Source organism: Lasioglossum baleicum, chromosome 8, assembly GCF_051020765.1.
Source record: "Lasioglossum baleicum chromosome 8, iyLasBale1, whole genome shotgun sequence".
Classification (NCBI taxonomy): Eukaryota; Metazoa; Arthropoda; class Insecta; order Hymenoptera; family Halictidae; genus Lasioglossum; species Lasioglossum baleicum.
This window is the reverse complement of record NC_134936.1, coordinates 6905146-6924629: the sequence shown is the minus strand read 5'-3', so window position 1 is coordinate 6924629 and position 19484 is coordinate 6905146. Positions and strand designations below refer to the sequence as shown.

Here is a 19484-nt window from a genome sequence, read left to right as displayed (position 1 = left end):
CAAAAATTTTTGGTAGTTCAGCTAATTTGAGTTAATTATAAATTACGGGTCAGCGCTGGCGAAGGCATGATCTACTTTGCATTTAGTGTCGTTCATTATTTTCCTGTTTCCAATCCCACGAACACAGGGTTCAGTGTTAAACGTGTTCCAAATAATGCTATCCATAAACAAGCAAACAAAAATGTTTAATTGTAAGATTTAAATAAACTGTTTTTACAGGTTTTAAAATCCCACATTTTTGTTCCTTCGTTTAAATTCAAGAAAGCTTGTGTTTTTGTTCAAGAATATCATATTAACTGTAAATGTACAAAGATTTTTAACAAGATATTACTAAATTTTCGAAAATCTATCGAACCTCCCCAGTCTCCTCCATCCGAAATATTATTTGAACTATTCGAACGCTTACTTTAATAATATTGAAATTCTGGTACTTGCAGCATTGATAACAGATTCATATAAACATTCCGATGCTTAACAATCTAATAAAAATTTACAGTAGAAAAATAAGAATTCTCCATTAAATGCAGTTCATGGAACAAAATTACCTTGTTAAATGTATTCAATTTATCCTGACACAGAAAAATGTTTATGTACCTTTCAATTTTTTACTCGATATGTAACAAATATCCTCAACGTCGTACCTTCTCCAAGGTATCAAAAATACACCCGTGTGGGATAGAGAATCTTATTATACAAAAATACATAAAGATTGATATCCGAGCAACCGTAGCCGGATCCCAGATAGATAAATCTGCCACCAACCGGAATGACTTCGAGTGACTTCTATCAACGAAACACTGTTTGCGAATCGGAACTTACAGGTGGGTGATCATATAGTATAAAAAAAATATATTACCGTAGTAATCTTGTTTTGATATAAGGCGAACGGACGGGACCGGCTTTCATCGTATTTTGGATCAGGGTTGCAATCAGTGTCGCCAGTTGAGGCTGAATCTGGCTTCAATTACTCCTCTTCCTTATCCCTTCCACTATCCCATTCCAGCACCACGCGCACACTCCAACGTCCCTCACTAAGACCGTATAGTCCAGTCAACGAAAAGTTGTAAAGGCAAATGGAAGGAACACAATTTTTAACTTTGGGACTTTTTTTGGACTAGTTAGGAGGTAAACATACTAAAAGTACCCACTCCTAGAAGGTCCCCTTTATCGTTTTTCCGCGTATATCTCGGAAACTATGCGTCCTAGCGATAAGACCACTCTATACAAAATTAAAGCTGACAAAATGAGCCATAAGATAGATTGGATTCAGTTTTTCGCTATCTCGTATAGTTTCCGAGATATAAGCGGAAAACCGAAAAAGGTGACTTCTACGAGCCTCCCTGTAGCCCGCTCACCTCCTAGGAGTAGGGTCTTTTAGTATGTTTACCTCCTAACTAGTCCAAACAAAGTCCCAAAGTTAAAAATTGTGTTCCTTCCATTTCCCTCTACGGCCCCCTTATGAGCATTCATTGACTGGACTAGTAGACCACGATGCCCGTGCCGTAGACTGAACTGGTCATCAGAGAGGGGGTACTTGATTCCCCTCTATTGCTGGCGACTTGGCGACACTGGTTGTAATGCGGCTTGACTTTATTCCTGAATATGTTAAGAGCGGTAACAACAAGACCATAAAGTTGTCGGCCGAGCAGCGACATCTTTCCTGGGAAAAAGATAAAATATACCCTCTCGTTCTGGCACTAAGCAATGTCGACCGAACTGTACAAGAAGAAGAGGGGTTGCGATCTCCTTATTTCGAAATAAACGCGATCGCCTTATATCGGAACAACACTGTATTACTGGGAGCTGAAAAGACGTCCCCTGCGACGACAGAGGGCAAGACGGATCTCTCGCTCGGCACCAGAATCGCCAGATGATGATTTGTGTCCGGTACTGGTAGAGAGAGGGTACGTTTTCCCCTGAATTCGTGTTCCCTCTCCTCATCTGGCGACTCTGTATGGAAGGTATCATCGAGGACTAAGATATTTTTGCGCCCGACGACAAAACATGACAAACCTCAAGATTGCAGGTGTTAAGGAGGTAGACTCGTTTCGAGGATTGCAAGGGTGCGGGATGCGTCTTCTCATTTCTCGGTAATGCAAAGATGGGGGCTTTCAGCAGTCAAAACCACTAGATAAAAGGTCAATCTAGGCCACGATCGCCCTCGTGTGCAATGAGAAGGAGCACATCTCGCACCCTTGCAATCTTGGAAACAACAGTCTACCCTCTTAAGTAATTTACAGCGGAGCAATCTATTAAGATTCGATTCACGCCTGTCCCCACCATCGATGCTTCCGCAGCCCCAATGTTTAGGCTATCAGGCACTCGGTACGCTGCATGTGTGACCGCTTAACCAATATTTTGCTAAAACCGAAAATACGTGTGATCTGGTGTGGGTGTCCTTCCCGCATTACTTCCAAGTGACTTCTCTTCAGCTTCCAATACCTCGCTCGTTGCACGTAATATGGCCGTAATAATCAATCATGCCATGTGTCTCCCTACTCTTTCCCACTCCGTATTTCTCCTGCGCCATCACGATCCCCACCACGGGTTCCAGAACATCTAACAACTCGTGGTGGGAACCACTAGCATGCAACGAGCGAGGTTCTATTGTACACCCAATGTATGCAACGCAGGTCCAACGTAGTGCACGTGAAACTACACTGAACATGTCCCACAGTACGCGCGGATAGCGAGAAAGAATGTATTCGATAAAATTGTCTTTGTAAACTTTGTAAACTTTGTAGGGAGCAACATTTAACTCCCTAGCACTCCCGCAGATGGCGCAGTTGGCACTGCTGCCAGCTGGCAGCAATTAGGCGACGAGATGGCCTAGGGATTTTACCCGAGACACTCTCGGCTTCCTCACCGAACGCACGCACGCAATAAAACAGTATTACAATCGTAACCACGTGTTTCCAGTCTTGTACCTATTCCCGCTGGTAGGCTTATACCTACAACCTAATCAAGTCTTGCAACACTGATCATAGAGACTCTACGACCTTCGAGCACATCTCGTTGTTCTTGCTGTTCAGATGATACGATCTGCCAGGATTGTGAACTCTCATCCTCCTGGTCTTCCTCAGCTTGTGCCTGCTGCCGGCTATTCTCTCGACCTTGTACACCTGGTATTTGACGACGTTCGATGGCTGGCTGAGCCTCATGCACAGAGACACTGGCCCAGAGAAGTCCACGTCCGTGGCTAACTCCAGTTTCGGCTCCGTCGTCATCGAGAATTCAGCCATACTCTGCACGAAGTCTGAGCGGACTTTGCTGCCACCTTGGATCACGACGCCAGCTTTCAGATCGACCAGGGATTGAGCATTCCTGGACCACAGACTCAGTTGGATCTGTCCAGCCAGGTCGAAGCTCACCGCACCCTGAACGTCGATCTCTGCGATCATACCAGATTGCAATCGAATGTACTCGCTGTAACTATGAACAGAGGACAGGATCTGAAACGCTGGAGTCCTCTCGGAAGCAGCGCCGGACCAAACGTGGCCCATCAACTCCCCTTGCCCGGAGAAGAAGACGAAAGGCCTGATGCTCACGCCCTGGAAATCAACCTCCATCCCAGCTGTAACAGGTTCATCCTCTTGAGCGTCTTCCTGACTTGAAGTAGACACGAAGCCTCCCAAGCCACCGGCGAAGAGTCCCAGAGAGAACAGAGCCTCCGCATGATCGTCTACTTCCAACACCACGTCGACAGTACCCCGTTTCAGTATTCCTGAGTTGATCTCCTGAACAGTCACCAGAGTTCCGTTGCTATCCGCAGATGTCAAGAAGTCTCGCGTGAATGCTGTACTCAAACCACGTTGGGCGAGCACGTTATAATTGATCACTCTCTTTCCATACTCCTTTAGAACCTCGTCTAAGTTCTTTGCTAATTGCGCGTCCTTCTTAGAGACCTGCTCCAAACGCTGGCTCAAGTACTTCCGGATTTCATAGGCTGGATCAGAGGCAGCTAAGAACTCCACCAGACCGTGGATGTCCTCTTTGGATGGATTGTTCTCGAGAATGATGTCCAACGCGACGGTTCTTGCGCTGCTGTCCCTCTTGGGCCCACCGATCTGGTAGAAGACTCTCCTGGCTGCTATCTTCATCTCGTTTGTCACAGAGTCTTTCGGTAAGACAGCCAACGCTCTCCACGCTGCCACGGTGATGGCTTTGTTGTCGCTGGTTGCGAACTTCAGCAAAGTTGGGATGGAAGCTTTGCTTCTCAGGTTCCTGAGTGCCCTTAGGAACTTCAGCTTGCACTCTTCGCCGGTGCAAGTCTCCAGGCCGATCTCCAAACTGACCCTAGCTTTTTCGACTGCAACCGGTGACCCCAGATGACGAGCCATCGCTGCCGCTGTTAAGGCTATCGTTTCGGACACTTTGTCGTTCTGCATCGTCTCCTCGGATCGCTTCAAAACGTCCTTCGCGATGTCCGCGTCCGGCGTTGGCGATAAAGACAGAGCCCACAAGTATCTCTCGGTGTCGTCGCCCATCTCGTCCTGTCTCAAGACTTTCATCGCCGCCAGATGTCCCGCCATCGTTGACGAACATCCGATCAGGTCCAGTAGCTGCGGTTTTATTTGACGGTATCGTGGACTCTTCAAGATCCTCAACAATTCTTCCGATGAAGCTGATTTGACTAGGGGTAGCAGCTTGTTGAACGCCGAAGCAGACTTCCCGGTACCCAGAGCCGCGTTTTCTAGAGCGCTGCGGTGCTCCTCGATCGCTTGCTCTAGCTGAAAGTAGAATTTCAGGGTTATTTTACAGCTGAATGTTTAAAGACTAACGATGTGGAGTGTTTATTAGTCCAGTCAATGAAAAGTTGTAGAGGGAAATGGAAAGAACACAATTTTTAACTTTGGGTCTTTGTTTGGACTAGTTAGGAGGTAAACATATTTACTAAAAGTCCCCATCCCTAGGTGGTGGGCGGAGTGCGGGGGGGCACATAGAAGCTCCCTTTTTTCGGTTTTCCGCTTATATCTCGGAAACTATGCGTCCTAACGATAAGACTATTCTATACATAATTAAAGCTGACAAAATGTGCCACAAGATTGATTGGATTCAGTTTTTCGCTATCTCGTATAGTTTCCGAGATATCCGCGCTCAAAGTTCACTAATTGTGCTGAATTGTGCTTTTTTTTAATGGAATGTCCTATTTTTGATACCATAGATCGATAGAGTATCGAATTTTGAGTAAAAATGTATTGACCTCCATATGTCCTAAATCTAATAGTTAACGAGATATTATCGAAACAATTTTCTTTCTTCTTTGGATAATATCTTGTTAACGATTAGGTTTAGGATACATGAGGTTCCACACTTTTGTACTCAGAATTTGATACTCTATCGATGTATGGTATAAAAAATAGGACATTCCATTTAAATAAAAACTGTAGTTGCATGTTTCTGATGCACCGATGCACAAAAGTGCATACAATTAGTTGCCTATTATGCACCGTCTGATACCATTCAACTTTTACTTATTACATCTTCTTCTATTCCCAACCGTTTAGGAGGTACAGCCTGTTCCAGTTGCGTGGGACACCTTGTATCTACAAAGTCCCATTCTGTATTTCTAAGGCAAGTTTGACGTTGTTGTATTATCTTCACATTTAACCATTTAAATAAATCGTTACATAAACATGAAAGCTTCAATTTTTGTTCATCGAATACAACGGCAACGTTCCATTGTTTGTCTGAATAGTGATTCAAATTAAAATAGAGAACCCTAGATAGCCTATTGTAGAATTAATTTTCTGAAATAATGTCCTTGTAAGTCAACGTCATATCACATACCACATTCTTAATATGAATAAATAATGTTGTCCATGTTTTAAAACGACATTTAAGATACTCAGGTTTATAATATCGATGACAAGCATTTTTTTAGGCATTTAAAAAACATTTTTACTAGCAATTACATAATTACGCGACCTCTTCAAGGATACTGTTGACTTACTTCAAAATATGTGTATGACGTACTTCAAAAAATAGTTTACCATAAGTTAAAATTATTCTAATTGTAAGTAGAAAAGAATCCATTGTGGAAAACTATTCACTGAACAATTTCTAAACAATAAGAACAAACAACCAGTAGTATGGAAACGTTGGTAATATTTTACACGCTTAATTAAATCGTTTTTGTTACGTTCAAACATTTGCCTCTGATGAGGTTGATACGTTATTGACGTCTTGAGAATACAATATGTAGTTGAAATAAAGAGTTTCCACATCGGAAGTGTGTCATTTATTTCTAAAATTTCTTCTAGCATAATCTACATATATTTCCAACTGAAGTGCGTCAATTTGGTAGGTCGTTCCATCGATAGCCTTCCGAGATATTTCGGCATAATGTATATCGCATACTGATCTAAAGATTGTTCCGTCGCCAAAACCAATATTATGAGGATCTTACAAAGACCGGAAAGCCTAAAATTACACCTTCAGATTGTCACACGTTTCCTGTTATCTATTTATTTACCTTATGTGAGCAATATTCTAATTAAGGAGGTAGGATACCTTCAGATTGTAACTAGAAAGGAACTAGAATCTTACTAGATGTTGGGTCGAAAATATGGGTTCGCGATTTTTCACTTAATGTCCTCATACGAGCAAATTTTCGGCTGGTTGAGCGTTCATTCGAAAGAGGAAGATTCACCGCAGGGTGCTCTGGTCATCAGGTTAACAAGATTATGTTTATATCTAATAATATAAGTGTCCAAAGTAGGGAAAAATCGAGAAAAAATCCCGCAGACTTCAATGTATTTTTCTGTCTCTAAAAGCCTTTTTTGACTGATGGGATGACAAGAGCACCCTGCGGTGAACCTTCCTCTTTCGCATGAGCCCTAACCCAGACCAAAATTTGCTCGTACAAGAACATTAAGCGAAAAATCGCAAACCTATGTTTCGACCCACAGTCTAGTAAGATTCTAGTTAACTGCAGTTCCTTTTTAGTTTACCTCTCCTGCTTTTCCTCTTCCACTATCCCGTTCCATAACCATGAGCACACTCCAACGTCCTCCACTAAGACTGTAGACTGGTCACGTGACATGCCGCACGCGCAACGTGTCACATAATACTCTGGTCATCAGAGAGGAGGTAAATTGTATTCCCCTCGATTTTCTCGATCTGGCGACACTGCTGCCACCACTGACGCCTAACTTACTAACTGTACTACTAGTGGGAAGATTCGATGGTGGGGACTTTGAAGTTCTCGGTGGGGAAGAAGTTGGAACTGTTGGAACTCCCTGATGTAAATCACTGTGTCTGGCGTGTGAAATAGTCCAGTCAATGAATGCTCATAAGGGGGGCGTAGAGGGAAATGGAAGGAATACAATTTTTAACTTTGGAACTTTGTTTGGACTAGTTAGGAGGTAAACATACTAAAAGTCCCTATTCCTAGGAGGTGAGCGGGCTACAGGGGGGCTCGTAGAAGTCACCTTTTTCGGTTTTCCGCTTATATCTCGGAAACTATGCGCGATAGCGAAAAACTGAATCCAATCTATCTTATGGCACATTTTGTCAGCTTTAATTTTGTATGGAGTGGTCTTATCGCTAGGACGCATAGTTTCCGAGATATACGCGGAAAAACGATAAAGGGGACCTTCTAGGAGTGGGGACTTTTAGTATGTTTACCTCCTAACTAGTCCAAAAAAAGTCCCAAAGTTAAAAATTGTGTTCCTTCCATTTCCCTCTACAACTTTTCGTTGACTGGACTATGTATCTGGCGTGTGAAAACAGAATTTATAATACGAGAGAACGTGTTTCAAACTAACCGTTTGACATCCGCCGCTGGGACACGTGGCCGGCTCCAACTGGAGTTCGATACTGGTCTTCATGAATCCAGGTTGTAGCGCAGCGATAGCTTCTTGCAGGGTATTAGCCTGTACACGGTTCGGTGCCAAAGCCCCGGAGACCTCTTCAAGGATGCCTTCCGACGTAACAATGGTGCCAACTTCCGGTCTCGCGGACAACGTCATGTTATGACTCTCCTTGACGTGAACCGAGCTTGGCAGAAGGTAGTGCGACAGTTCGTAACTGGCATGATGGACGCTTGCGACCTTCACACCGAATAGTGGATTTGGATGTTGTTTCTTCGACAAATCAGTGATGTGCTCGCAGTAAGTCTTTTCTTTCAGGATCGACTTTGGCCCCGTGGAATGATAAGTCGCGTTGCAGAGGCCGGAGGCGTCCCGTTCTTGGAACTCGCCGTCGAACACCTTGTATTGGAAGAAACTAGCCAGGCCACGTTTCAAATTCGCTGAAGAAACGGTCTCTGACGGATCCATATAGATTGACTGTATCTCGCCATGTCGCCACAAAACCAACACCGGCTGTTCACTGACACTGTCCACCCTTGACGAGTGCTCCACGAAACCTTCCGGTTCTGGAGCTCTGCGAGACTTGATCCACAACTGCGGCGACAGAAGCTGCAAAAGAAATAGGAGACATTATGGCTGAACTTTACCTACAGAAACCAAAAACATTTAACTTTCTTTAATGTAATCCTGTAACTTTTGGCGAGGAAATGCCGAAAATCAGTTTTAATGTTAGGAATCCACTGGTTCAAAAGCTATGCGTGTGTGAAGTTGAGCAACTTCAAGCGTTTCCGATGGGTCAGGGCGCCGCACAGTGGGACGTTTCGTCCAAATCGGAGACAAAATCAAAAAACTTTCCATACAAATGAGGTAGAGCGATGAAATTTTTTTAAAATTAATGCTGAAACATGGCAGAATATGGGAAAAATAGGGAGATTATGGTACGAACGTTTTATAACCTTGAGAAAATTCGTTAAACTTTCACAATTTCAAGAAAGTTGCGGTTTTTTCAATACCACGTACGGAAAAAAAATTTTTTTAACATGCTACACATCATTTCCTGTAGATTTTTTCACGCTGATTTCAAATCTGGTCTCAAAATTTGTCTACGACCTCAGGATTTTGCAAGACCTTATTCTTATTTTTATGACCAGAAGTTAAAGAATTTGTCGATGAGAAGTAAGTTAAAAAGATTAAATACTTACCTTACTTCCTGTGTAAATGAAAATATAATCATGGATAATAGATATCTAATTTAAATTACATTACAGTCACACATAACCTATAAGAAGTGCCAGCGACAATCGCACTGATACGTCGCGTCGGATGATCGTTCGCGCGCGCGCGCGCGTCAAGGGATATACGTCAAATAAACGTTCAAATACCTCATTATGTTTAATTTTATTGTGTTTTATATATGACTCTATACAATATACCTTCAAACTAGTGGGTTATCAAATCATTTCAACGAAAAAATGATTACTTTAGTTCTGTTCACAAAAATCGATTTCTTGCAAAATCCTGAGGTCGTAGACAAATTTTGAGACCAGATTTGAAATCAGCGTGAAAAAATCCACAGGAAATGATGTGTAGCATGTTAAAAAAAATGTTTCTCCGCACGCAGTATTGAAAAAACCGCAATTTTCTTGAAATTGTGAAAGTTTAACGAATTTTTTCAAGGTTATAAAACGTTCGTACCATAATCTCTCTATTTTTCCCATATTGTGCCATGTTTCAGCTTTAATTTTTTTTTAATTTCATCACTCTACCTCATTTCTATCGAAAGCTCTTTGATTTTGTCTCCGATTTGGACGAAAGGTCCTACTGTGCGCCGCGCCGCCACATTGGTAGGTATATACTCGGACATCGTTCAATGAGCGGAGCCACGAAACCAAACATTTTTTTACACCCTGTATATAAGCATTACTTTAAAATGGCATTAAACTTTTTTATAGAGTGCAGAATACTTCTAACGAAAATTATTTCATACATGTATACTCTATACGTTTTAAATGCTTTAATGCTGCAAATGTTAAAGAATAAACGCCAGCATAAATATTAAATATTTACAAGTACATTGAAAGAACAAGCACAATATTATGTGCGAAATCTTTGATTTCTTTGTATTTATTTTGCAGAATTCGTAGATACTATGTAAGTTGTATTAGTTGATAATTGACTCTCTTATATTTAATACTCGTAAATTAAAATAATTTTATGCATAGAAAATTGTAATATCAGAGGAGGCATATTATTAAGATTTCATTCAGATTTTTATGTTACCAGTGAATTTTAATAAAATATAATTAAATTCAGTGAAGAATATTTTAACGAAATTAAATTTTAGAAGGGTTCAATTATGTATAATATAGTATAATTGCAATAATTTTATAGAAAATAATAATACTAGAGGTTCGTAAGATATTCGGGAGGTCTTTGAGAGGTCCCTAAGAAGTATTAAAGGACCATGAATATTAATTAAATTAAAAGAACGAAAGAGTAAAAATAGATTTCGACAAAAACGAGTTTCAAGTTAAACCAATAAATATTGGATTGGCAAGAAAGTAATTTCGGTATTTTAAGACGTAATAAAACCAAGTTTCTTTATTCAAGCAATGAACTTTGATTAATAAAATATTTTTATATTTATTCTTTTTGGCAAAAGATTATTGAACAAAAGGAAGAATATCTTATTCATTAAAATACATTGCTTGGATTAAAAAATTGGGCTCTATTTCACCTGGAAATAACAAAATTACTTTCTTGCCAACCCAATAGCTTTATCAGAAGAACGCATGTGGAATTGACATAAAAAGTGTAATAAAAATAACAATTGCAATGAAAATCACAATAAAAATTGAAACTGAAATTGGAATTGAAATTGGAATTGAAATTGAAATTGGAATTGGAATTAAAATTGGAATTGAGATTGCAATTGCAACTGGAATTGAAATTGGAATTGAGATTGCAATTGCAACTGGATTTGAAATTGGAATTAAAATTGGAATTGAAATTGTAATTGAGATTGCAATTGCAACTTGAATTGAAATTGGAATTGAGATTGCAATTGCAACTTGAATTGAAATTGGAATTAAAATTGGAATTAAAATTGGAATTGAGATTGCAATTGCAACTGGAATTGAAATTGGAATTGAGATTGCAATTGCAACTGGAATTGAAATTGGAATTAAAATTGGAATTGAAATTGTAATTGAGATTGCAATTGCAACTGGAATTGAAATGTTAATTGAAATTGGAATTGAAGTTTTAATTGAAATTTTAATTGAAATTTTAATTGAAATTAAAATTGAAGCAAAAACACTAACTCGAACAAATAATACCAATGCTGATACTGCTAAATTATGGCTATATATAAAAACAACACTGTTTATGGTCTTAAAGACGTCTTTTTAGGACGTAAGACTTTCAGACCTCTTGAAGACGTCGTGTGCAATCTGGGATATTATTAAAATATAGTTAGCATTAAAATAAGTAAGTGGTTGTAAGTATTAAGTTTAAGTAAAATGAAACACTAGGTTTTTGTGCATAATTTTCTGTTAATACTAGCAGTTAATCAAATTGTAAATACTAAATAATAATAGTAAAAAAATACTATATTTCATCCTTTACAGAACCGTATAATAATTACTTCAATATTTATTTGTAGAAGGATTTACATACTTGCCTTATTTTTAGCATATGGCTCACTGTTTCTTTCACGGATTATCTTATAACGGAATGCATAATTTTGTTCCTATGAATTACACTGTACATAATTATCGAAGGAGATACGATAAATGTTGTGATTATCCGAGCTCTATGTGTGCAACAGATAACCTTTACTTTGGAGTAAACGCTGCTGTTAAGCAGATGTTGTAGCGGATTCGAACGGAATATTTTAAATTAGGAAATCTCTTCTTCAATTTCGAAATAAATGTTCGTCAGGTATTGCAAATAATAAATATACCGTACATCTCATTGCAATATATGCAGTTTAATTAACGGAACAATTAATTTGATATATATTTACGTGAACAGTTAACAGATAATGGACTTACTATTCAGTTATATAATACTTAATAAAAGAATCTTTGCAATTAGTATGATCATACACACTGTTAATGATTGGTAGACAGCGGATTTTATGCATTTATGTCAAAAATGATTTAGGTTTAACCTAAAACAGTAAGCTCAACCTATTAAACATATTAAGAAAGAAAATACATTTTTGTTTCACTTCAGTTTATTGTGTGGAATTCAGCTAGAAAACAGATAGCACACGACATCTTAAAGACTTCTATTTTACGTCTATTTTAGGTCTGAAAGTCTTACGTCCTAAAAAGACGTCTTTAACCCCATAAACAGTGCGGTTTTTATATACTCATAATCTAGCAGTACTAGCGTTGGTATTATTTGTTCGAGTTAGTAATATTATCTGTATTAGTGTCGGCATGATACATGACTAGGATAATCATATGAATACTGATAATTAGACTGCGGATCTTTATGCATTTATAGCAAAATTGAGTAGATGAAATTCTAAATTGTTGGAAAATTTGACAAATTCAAGATGTCGATAGATCATTCAATTTAGTTTCTGTTTCTTGCAAAACGATGCAGACAATTTTTATTTTACATAAAGATCCGCAGTCTACTGATAATTATAATAATTAATTTTATATTTAGCTCCTGTGTCTGGAAATTGATGCACAAATAAAGATCAGGAGTGTAGAGATATATGATAAATTATATGGATACTGACAATTAATTTCTCTGAAGTTTGTTTTTAAATCTGCTCATTTCTCTTGCAAGTACAGTAGGACCTCGATTCACCGGCTTGATCGGCTGACAAACAGCCCGGATAAATGAAGGCCCGATGGATAATCGAGACCCGAGGCACATAATTGAAATGTACATTATATTCCAAAATAAATTTTTTATTTTTGAAAATTTATTTGCCTTCATAATATCACATTTAAACGCATTTTTTTTATTTAATGCAATTTGAATCTCAAGGTAGAGATTATTTTGCAGCACTGTTTAGACGTTTCAATACATTATGATACTTTATATAATACAATACAAATTGTAGGCCACTACACAAGCAGTTTTAAAGATGTACTGTTTTCTTAAATCTTGAACCCACAGACATTCAGAAACGAGTAGGTCAGTTTACATTTGTTTATAATGGGGATCCAGTCCTACTGTATATCAAATCAGAGCTGTGCTAATTCAATTACATTGTACAACTGAATTACTATATGTACAATTGAAATACAATGTAATTCAATTACTAAGTATTTTAAAGATGTGTAATTGAAATACAATATAATTGAAATACAATATAATTGAAATACGATATAATTGAAATACAATATAATTGAAATACGATATAACTGAAATACGATATAATTGAAATACAATATAATTGAAATACAAATAATTAAAATACAATATAATTGAAATACAGCTTTCCAAATTATAGCCCAGAACATTGAAGTGCGATATATTTTTGTTTTTCTTTCATATACTTGTTTGGTGTCTGTGCGGCGTAATTTCTATTCCTCGTCCTCGTTCATAATACGTAACGCTATTTTATGTAATTTAATTACGAAGTATTTTATAATTGTACTCCATTGCAATTACGAATTACATTGTAATTTAATTGAATGAAGATCTGAATTATAAATTACAATATAACTGAATTACAATGTATTTTATAATTGTACTCCATTGCAATTACGAATTACATTGTAATTTAATTGAATGAAGATCTGAATTATAAATTACAATATAACTGAATTACAATGTAATTCAATTACCTTGTAATTATAATTCTGGAGTAATTCAATTGTAATTCTGCACAACTCTGTATCAAATTCGCAAACTTGTACTAATAATACTTGCTTCCGACGTGACGTTCAATTCAAGCAACAACAACAAGTTCTCGTACCTGTATCCTGAGCAAAAAGGTATCATGATCGGTAGGCTGCTGCCAAACAGCGGTCACGTTTAGCTCGCCGGTGAGTCTCAGGCCTACGTCGCCGCTGGTCTTCGAAGGGGCAGCCTCGCTGAAGAGCAAGGTCGTCGTCAGCTTGTACTTGAGCCCGCTGACCACGTCCCAGGCCCTGGCGGCACCGGCCATGGCTGCAAGAACAACGAACAGTCTCCAATACATGGCCACCGTGAATAGTCGACGAAAGATCGGCCCGGAAACAATAAGCTCGACGAAACTGAACGTTACGCGTTCCTCGAGACTCGGACTACCGGTCGACACCGAGCGTCAGACCAACCGACAATTTTGGAATGTGACCCGGCGAGAGTCACGCGTCGACTGACAAAGACAAACATTGTTACCACGGAATCCCCCCGTCTAAACCGATGAGACACACAGGATACCGGGGCCTTGTTGTGTTAGTGTATCGGCGAGCATACAGATATGCGGGTCTTGTGTTCCCACCGCGATTGCGTGCGATACGCCTGTGTGCGATAGGATGCTCGATCGCGCAGTGATTGGGTGCCAGACTTTCTTTTTCTCCTGCTGCTCTGACCCCACCATATCGCGCGGGTCAATCCGCACGGTAGATCGAAAAAGTACTGGCACGTTTAGCTTCTTTCCGCGACAACACGAGTGACCCGAATTAATATTCCTACGCTATAAAAATGACGATAACTTTTTTAATATTGTACTGTACGATTCGAACTTTGTTGGGAAGCTGGAGCACTTAGTTTACTACAGGATGTGAAAAGAAATTTTTTCCAAAAATTGCAATTAACCAGAATTGTAGAAAAAATAATAAATAGTCCAGTCAAGGAAAAGTTGTAGAGGGAAATGGAAGGAACACAATTTTTAACTTTGGGACTTTGTTTGGACTAGTTAGGAGGTAAACATACTAAAAGTCCCTACTCCTAGGAGAGGTGAGCGGGGTGCAGGGAAGCACGTAGAAGGTCCCGTTTTTCGGTTTTCCGCTTATATCTCGGAAACTATGGTTCCTAGCGACAAGACCATTCTACCCAAAATTAAAGCTGACAATATGTGCCATAAGATTGACTGTATTCAGTTTTTCGCTATCTCGCATAGTTTCCGAGATATCCGCGCTCAAGGTTCAGTAATTGTGCTGAAAATTAGCTAGTCAAGAAACGTGAGGCAAAAATATCTTTTTCACAATTAGTGGAGTTTGAGCGCGGATATCTCGGAAACTATGCGAGATAGCGAAAAACTGAATGCAATCGATCTTGTAGTACATTTTGTCAGCTTTAATTTTGTATAGAATGGTGTTATCGCTAGGACATATACTTTCCGAGATATAAACGGAAAACTGAGATAGGGTCACCTCCTAGGAGTAGGGACTTTTAGTATGTTTAGCTCCTAACTAGTCCAAACAGAGTCCCAGAGTTAAAACTTGTGTTCCTTCTATTTCCCTCTACGCCCCACAGTGGGTTAAACCGACGAAATCTGTGTCAAAATCAAAGAACTTTCGATAGAAATGAGATAGAGCGATGAAATTTTTTTTAAATAAAAGCTGAAATTTTGCAGAATATGGGATAATTATGGAGATTGTGGTGCGAACGTTTTCTAACCTTGAAAGAATTCGTTAAACTTGCACAACTTCAAGAAAATTGTGGTTTTTCCAATACCACGCGCGGTAAAAATTTTTTTTTAACATGCGACACATCATTTCCCGTAGATTTTTTCACGGTGATTTCAAATCTGGTCTCAAAATTTTTCTGCGACCTCAGGATATTGCAAAATCGATTTCTTGAAATTCTACATGTTTAACGAATTTTCTCAGGGTTAAAAAACATTCGTACCATAATCTCCCTATTGTTCCCATATTCTGCAAAGTTTCAGCTTTCATTTAAAAAATATTTCATCGCTCTACCTCATTTCTATCGAAAGTTCTTTGATTTTGACACAGATTTCGTCGGTTTAGCCCACTGTGCGCCCCCCTTATGAGCATTGATTGACTACACTAAAAAGTTGCATTGTACAGCTTTATTATGTGGGCTCATATCGAAAATTTAGAAAATACGTTTTGTAGATCTGTGTCAATTATATGCACTGTGAAAGTTTCATCGACAATCGGTTCATGCGGGAAGAAACGACAGACATTGAAAGATGTAAGAATCCTTAGATTTATTGCAGTTAGAGGCCGAAAATCGTGAAAATCTGCCATTTTTATCATCTTTAAACGTTCGTAGTTCATTGCAACGTTGACCGATTTTGACGATATTTTCAGAATATGTTTTAATTCACACAGATCTACAAAACGTATCTTTTCAATTTTCAATATAGGCCCACATAAAGAAGTCGTAAATACAACTTTTAATTTTTGTCTACAATTCCGATCAATTTCAAATTTTGAAAAAATTTCTTTTCTCATCCTGTAGTAAACTAATTGCTCTAGCTTCCCGACATAGTTAAAATCGTATAGTTCAATATTAAAAATATACAAAAAAGACTTTTTAAAAATCCACGCCTACATTAAAATACACAAGCAGGAGGGGTTAGAGTAGGAAAAGAAAAAATCTGGTCTCTAGCATACCTAGCAAAGGACCTTAAGGACATGATAAGCCGATTTGGAAAATACCTTGAAAGGAAAGGGTTACAAATGTACGCAGAGAAATCAAAGGTATTGATATCTCATAAAGGAAGAGGAAAGAAAAGGAGAGAAGAGAATGGGACTGGCAGAGCAGCAGTCTGGAAGAAGTGAAGAAATTCAAATACTATATAATTTCCAGAAAAACGGGGGCAGAGGGATGCATATAAGGGAAGTTACAACGAAAGCAGGAATAGCAATGGCGCATATATGGGGAATAGGACAAAGAATGTTCAAGAATAATTTTGAGAGAAGAATGAGAATATTTAGAAGCACAGTGAAAAGCATCTTACTGTACACGTCAGAAATATGGGGATGGATGGAAGCAGAAAAAGTAGAGAAAGTACAGGAGTAATACATAAGGTGGACGTTAGGTTTGGACTTCAATACTCCAGCATATCGAATTTTGGAGGAAACTAGAACGGACAAAGTGAGGAAGGAAGCGGGGAAAAGGGAAAAAAAATATGAAGAAAAAACGAAACGGTTGAACAAGGATAAAATAGTCCAAGAATGCTGGGGGGAAATACACGCGAAGCAAGAAGAGAAAAAGGCGAAGTGGGAGGTAATGAGAGAATCATATAATAGGCTAGAAATGACAGACATCCAGGAGATAGAAACAGAGAGAGAGGGAGAGGAGGAGAGTTTGCTGAAGAATTAGCGCAAAGAGACAGGCAGAGCAGGTTCAATGGCAATGCGATAGAATATTAGGGGGCAGATACAACGTAAATTACAACAAATTAGGTACATCCAGCGAGCAAACTACCTTAAATGGAGACTATAAAGGAAGAGACCAAAGCATGATCACAACGTTCAGATGTGGAAACGAGGAGCGGGGAAACAAGTACTGGAAAGACGAAAAAGAGACAGTATGCAGATTATGTAAAGAGGTTAGAGAGACGCTGGATCACAAGACTCGAGAATGCAAGCAGCTGACAAGAGAAAACGTAATGATAAGTGAGATACTAAAGGGAGAAGAAGTAGGAAACGAGTGGATGCGTATAGTACTTCAAAAAAGGAGAAGGGAAGAAGCCCAAGAGGAAGGAGGAAGACAAATGGAAATCACAATAAGTTAACAGTCCCAGACAAACTTACACACAAGTCACATATACCCCCATTTTGAGGCCGAAAAGCAAACAATAAACCTATTTACATACTACTATTAAAATGCACTAAAAAGGAGAAAATAATTTTTTTCCTGGTTCTCCCAAAAATTTAATAAAAATTTAAATAAAATTATGACTGGCGACTATGAATAAAAGCGTGGAGCGCCCACGAAGATTACGTCAACACAGTTTAGTGCTCCACGCTTTTATTTTTATAGTCACTAATGTCATGATTTTAGTTAGATTTATATTAAATTTTTGGGAGAACCAGGAAAAAATTATCTTCTCCTTTTTAGTGCATTTTAATACAAGCGTGATTTTCAAAAGGTTTCTTTTGTATATTTTATTTTCTACTTTTTAGTCTAAAATCCGTGGTCCACTTATAAGAAATTCGAATCATTGTAATGAAAAATGGAAAATTCTGAGGAAAAAACACTACTATGTGTGCAGGTTTGTTATATAATTTAAAAATTCAGCAGTTAAAATGTATGATAATATTTGTTTTTAATTTGACGTTTTCTTGAATTTCACGGTCAGATTTTGTTTTATCTGCCTAATTTTACTTGATTCGACTTGACAAAACTGTGATTTACCTTTAAAAACAAAGGGCCTAGCAGACTAAGATTGGTCCAGCGGCCCCACCCACAATTTTTATTGATATTATGTGGAAAACAACGGTTTTAGGTTAGTTTTAGGTTGAAAGATAACCCCCTAAAATTTGAAGTCGCTAACCCTTCGTATAAGGATGATATGAGGGTAAAAACCCTTAACGATATCATTTTTTTCTCGGTTGTTAATTAAGATATTCGGATAAAAAAAAAACTAAAATACTCGAACTTACCTCCTTCATATCATACATTGTTTTCACCATCGTGATCAAACTATTAAGGGTAGAGAAAAATCATTTAATTTTTTAGGGGTGAGAATTGCAAGCAACCCTTCAAGTGACCACTTCCAAAAAATTCAAGAACAATGTTCTGTTGCTTATCTAACGTATAAGAAAGTTTCAAGATGGTCGGATTGGTGGAACAGGAAATAGGTTTCACATAGAATCTCTCCGAATCCGTAATAAAAAATATCATGTTCCATTTCAAACATGTAACTTCCGGTCTCAATCACCTATTTCCGGCCGAAACCGGAAGTTAAAAATATCACCATTTGATACAGCGCATCTGATTTATAAAAGAAACACTTTGAATTTTTGAAAATAACCTATTTTTTTAGATTATAAATGGGTGGTAGGAGTGGTCTGAGACACCCTGTATATGTATAATATAACCGCATATAAAACTATATACTACTTATGTAATGTTATGCGTCGCGTTTAAAAAGAAATAATTGATCAAGAAGGGACTTAATATCCTGATAAGAAACACACTGCACTGTACATTATACCATTATAATGACGTAATTTTATTTGTATTTTAATATTTAACTATGTTCCACCAATCCGACCATCTTGAAACTTTTTTATATGTTAGGTAAGTAACAGAACATCGTTCTTGAATTTTTTGGAAGTGGTCACTCGAAGGGTTGCTTGAAATTCTCACCCCTAAGGAATTAAATGATTTTTCTCTACCCTTAATAATTTGATCACGATGGTGAAAAAAATGTATGATATGAAGGAGGTAAGTTCGAGTATTTTCGTTGTTTTTTTATCCGAATATCTTAATTAACAACCGAGAAAAAAAATGATATAGTTAAGGGTATTTACCCTCATATCATCCTTATACGAAGGGTTAGCGACTTAAAATTTTAGGGGGTTATCTTTCAGCCTAAAACCATTGTTTTCCGCACAATATCAATAAAAATTGTGGGTGGGGTCGCTGGACCAATCTTAGTCTGCTAGGCTCTTTGACCCTGAATTTCAAGATCAAGAAGAATTTTACAGATCTTCATCGATCCGAAGATGTAGAATACGCCTATGGTAGCCAAGATCAAACATTTTTCTACACCGTGTACAAAGATAA

At 38.2% G+C, this 19484-nt stretch overlaps 1 protein-coding gene across 3 annotated transcripts in view; it reads right to left on the bottom strand.

Moving 5' to 3' along the window:
- Positions 1-612: 612 nt before the first annotated feature.
- Mtp (microsomal triacylglycerol transfer protein) overlaps positions 613-19484 on the bottom strand; it is a 34346-nt gene continuing 15474 nt past the window's right edge. For all 3 annotated transcript variants that reach the window (XM_076429152.1, XM_076429153.1, XM_076429154.1), the window contains 3 exons: positions 13765-13958; positions 7770-8423; positions 613-4730 (listed from right to left, as the gene is read on the bottom strand). In XM_076429152.1, the coding sequence (XP_076285267.1) occupies positions 2982-4730; positions 7770-8423; positions 13765-13958 (2597 nt within the window). In that variant the 3' untranslated portion in view covers positions 613-2981. The remainder of the gene's footprint in view (positions 4731-7769; positions 8424-13764; positions 13959-19484) is intronic.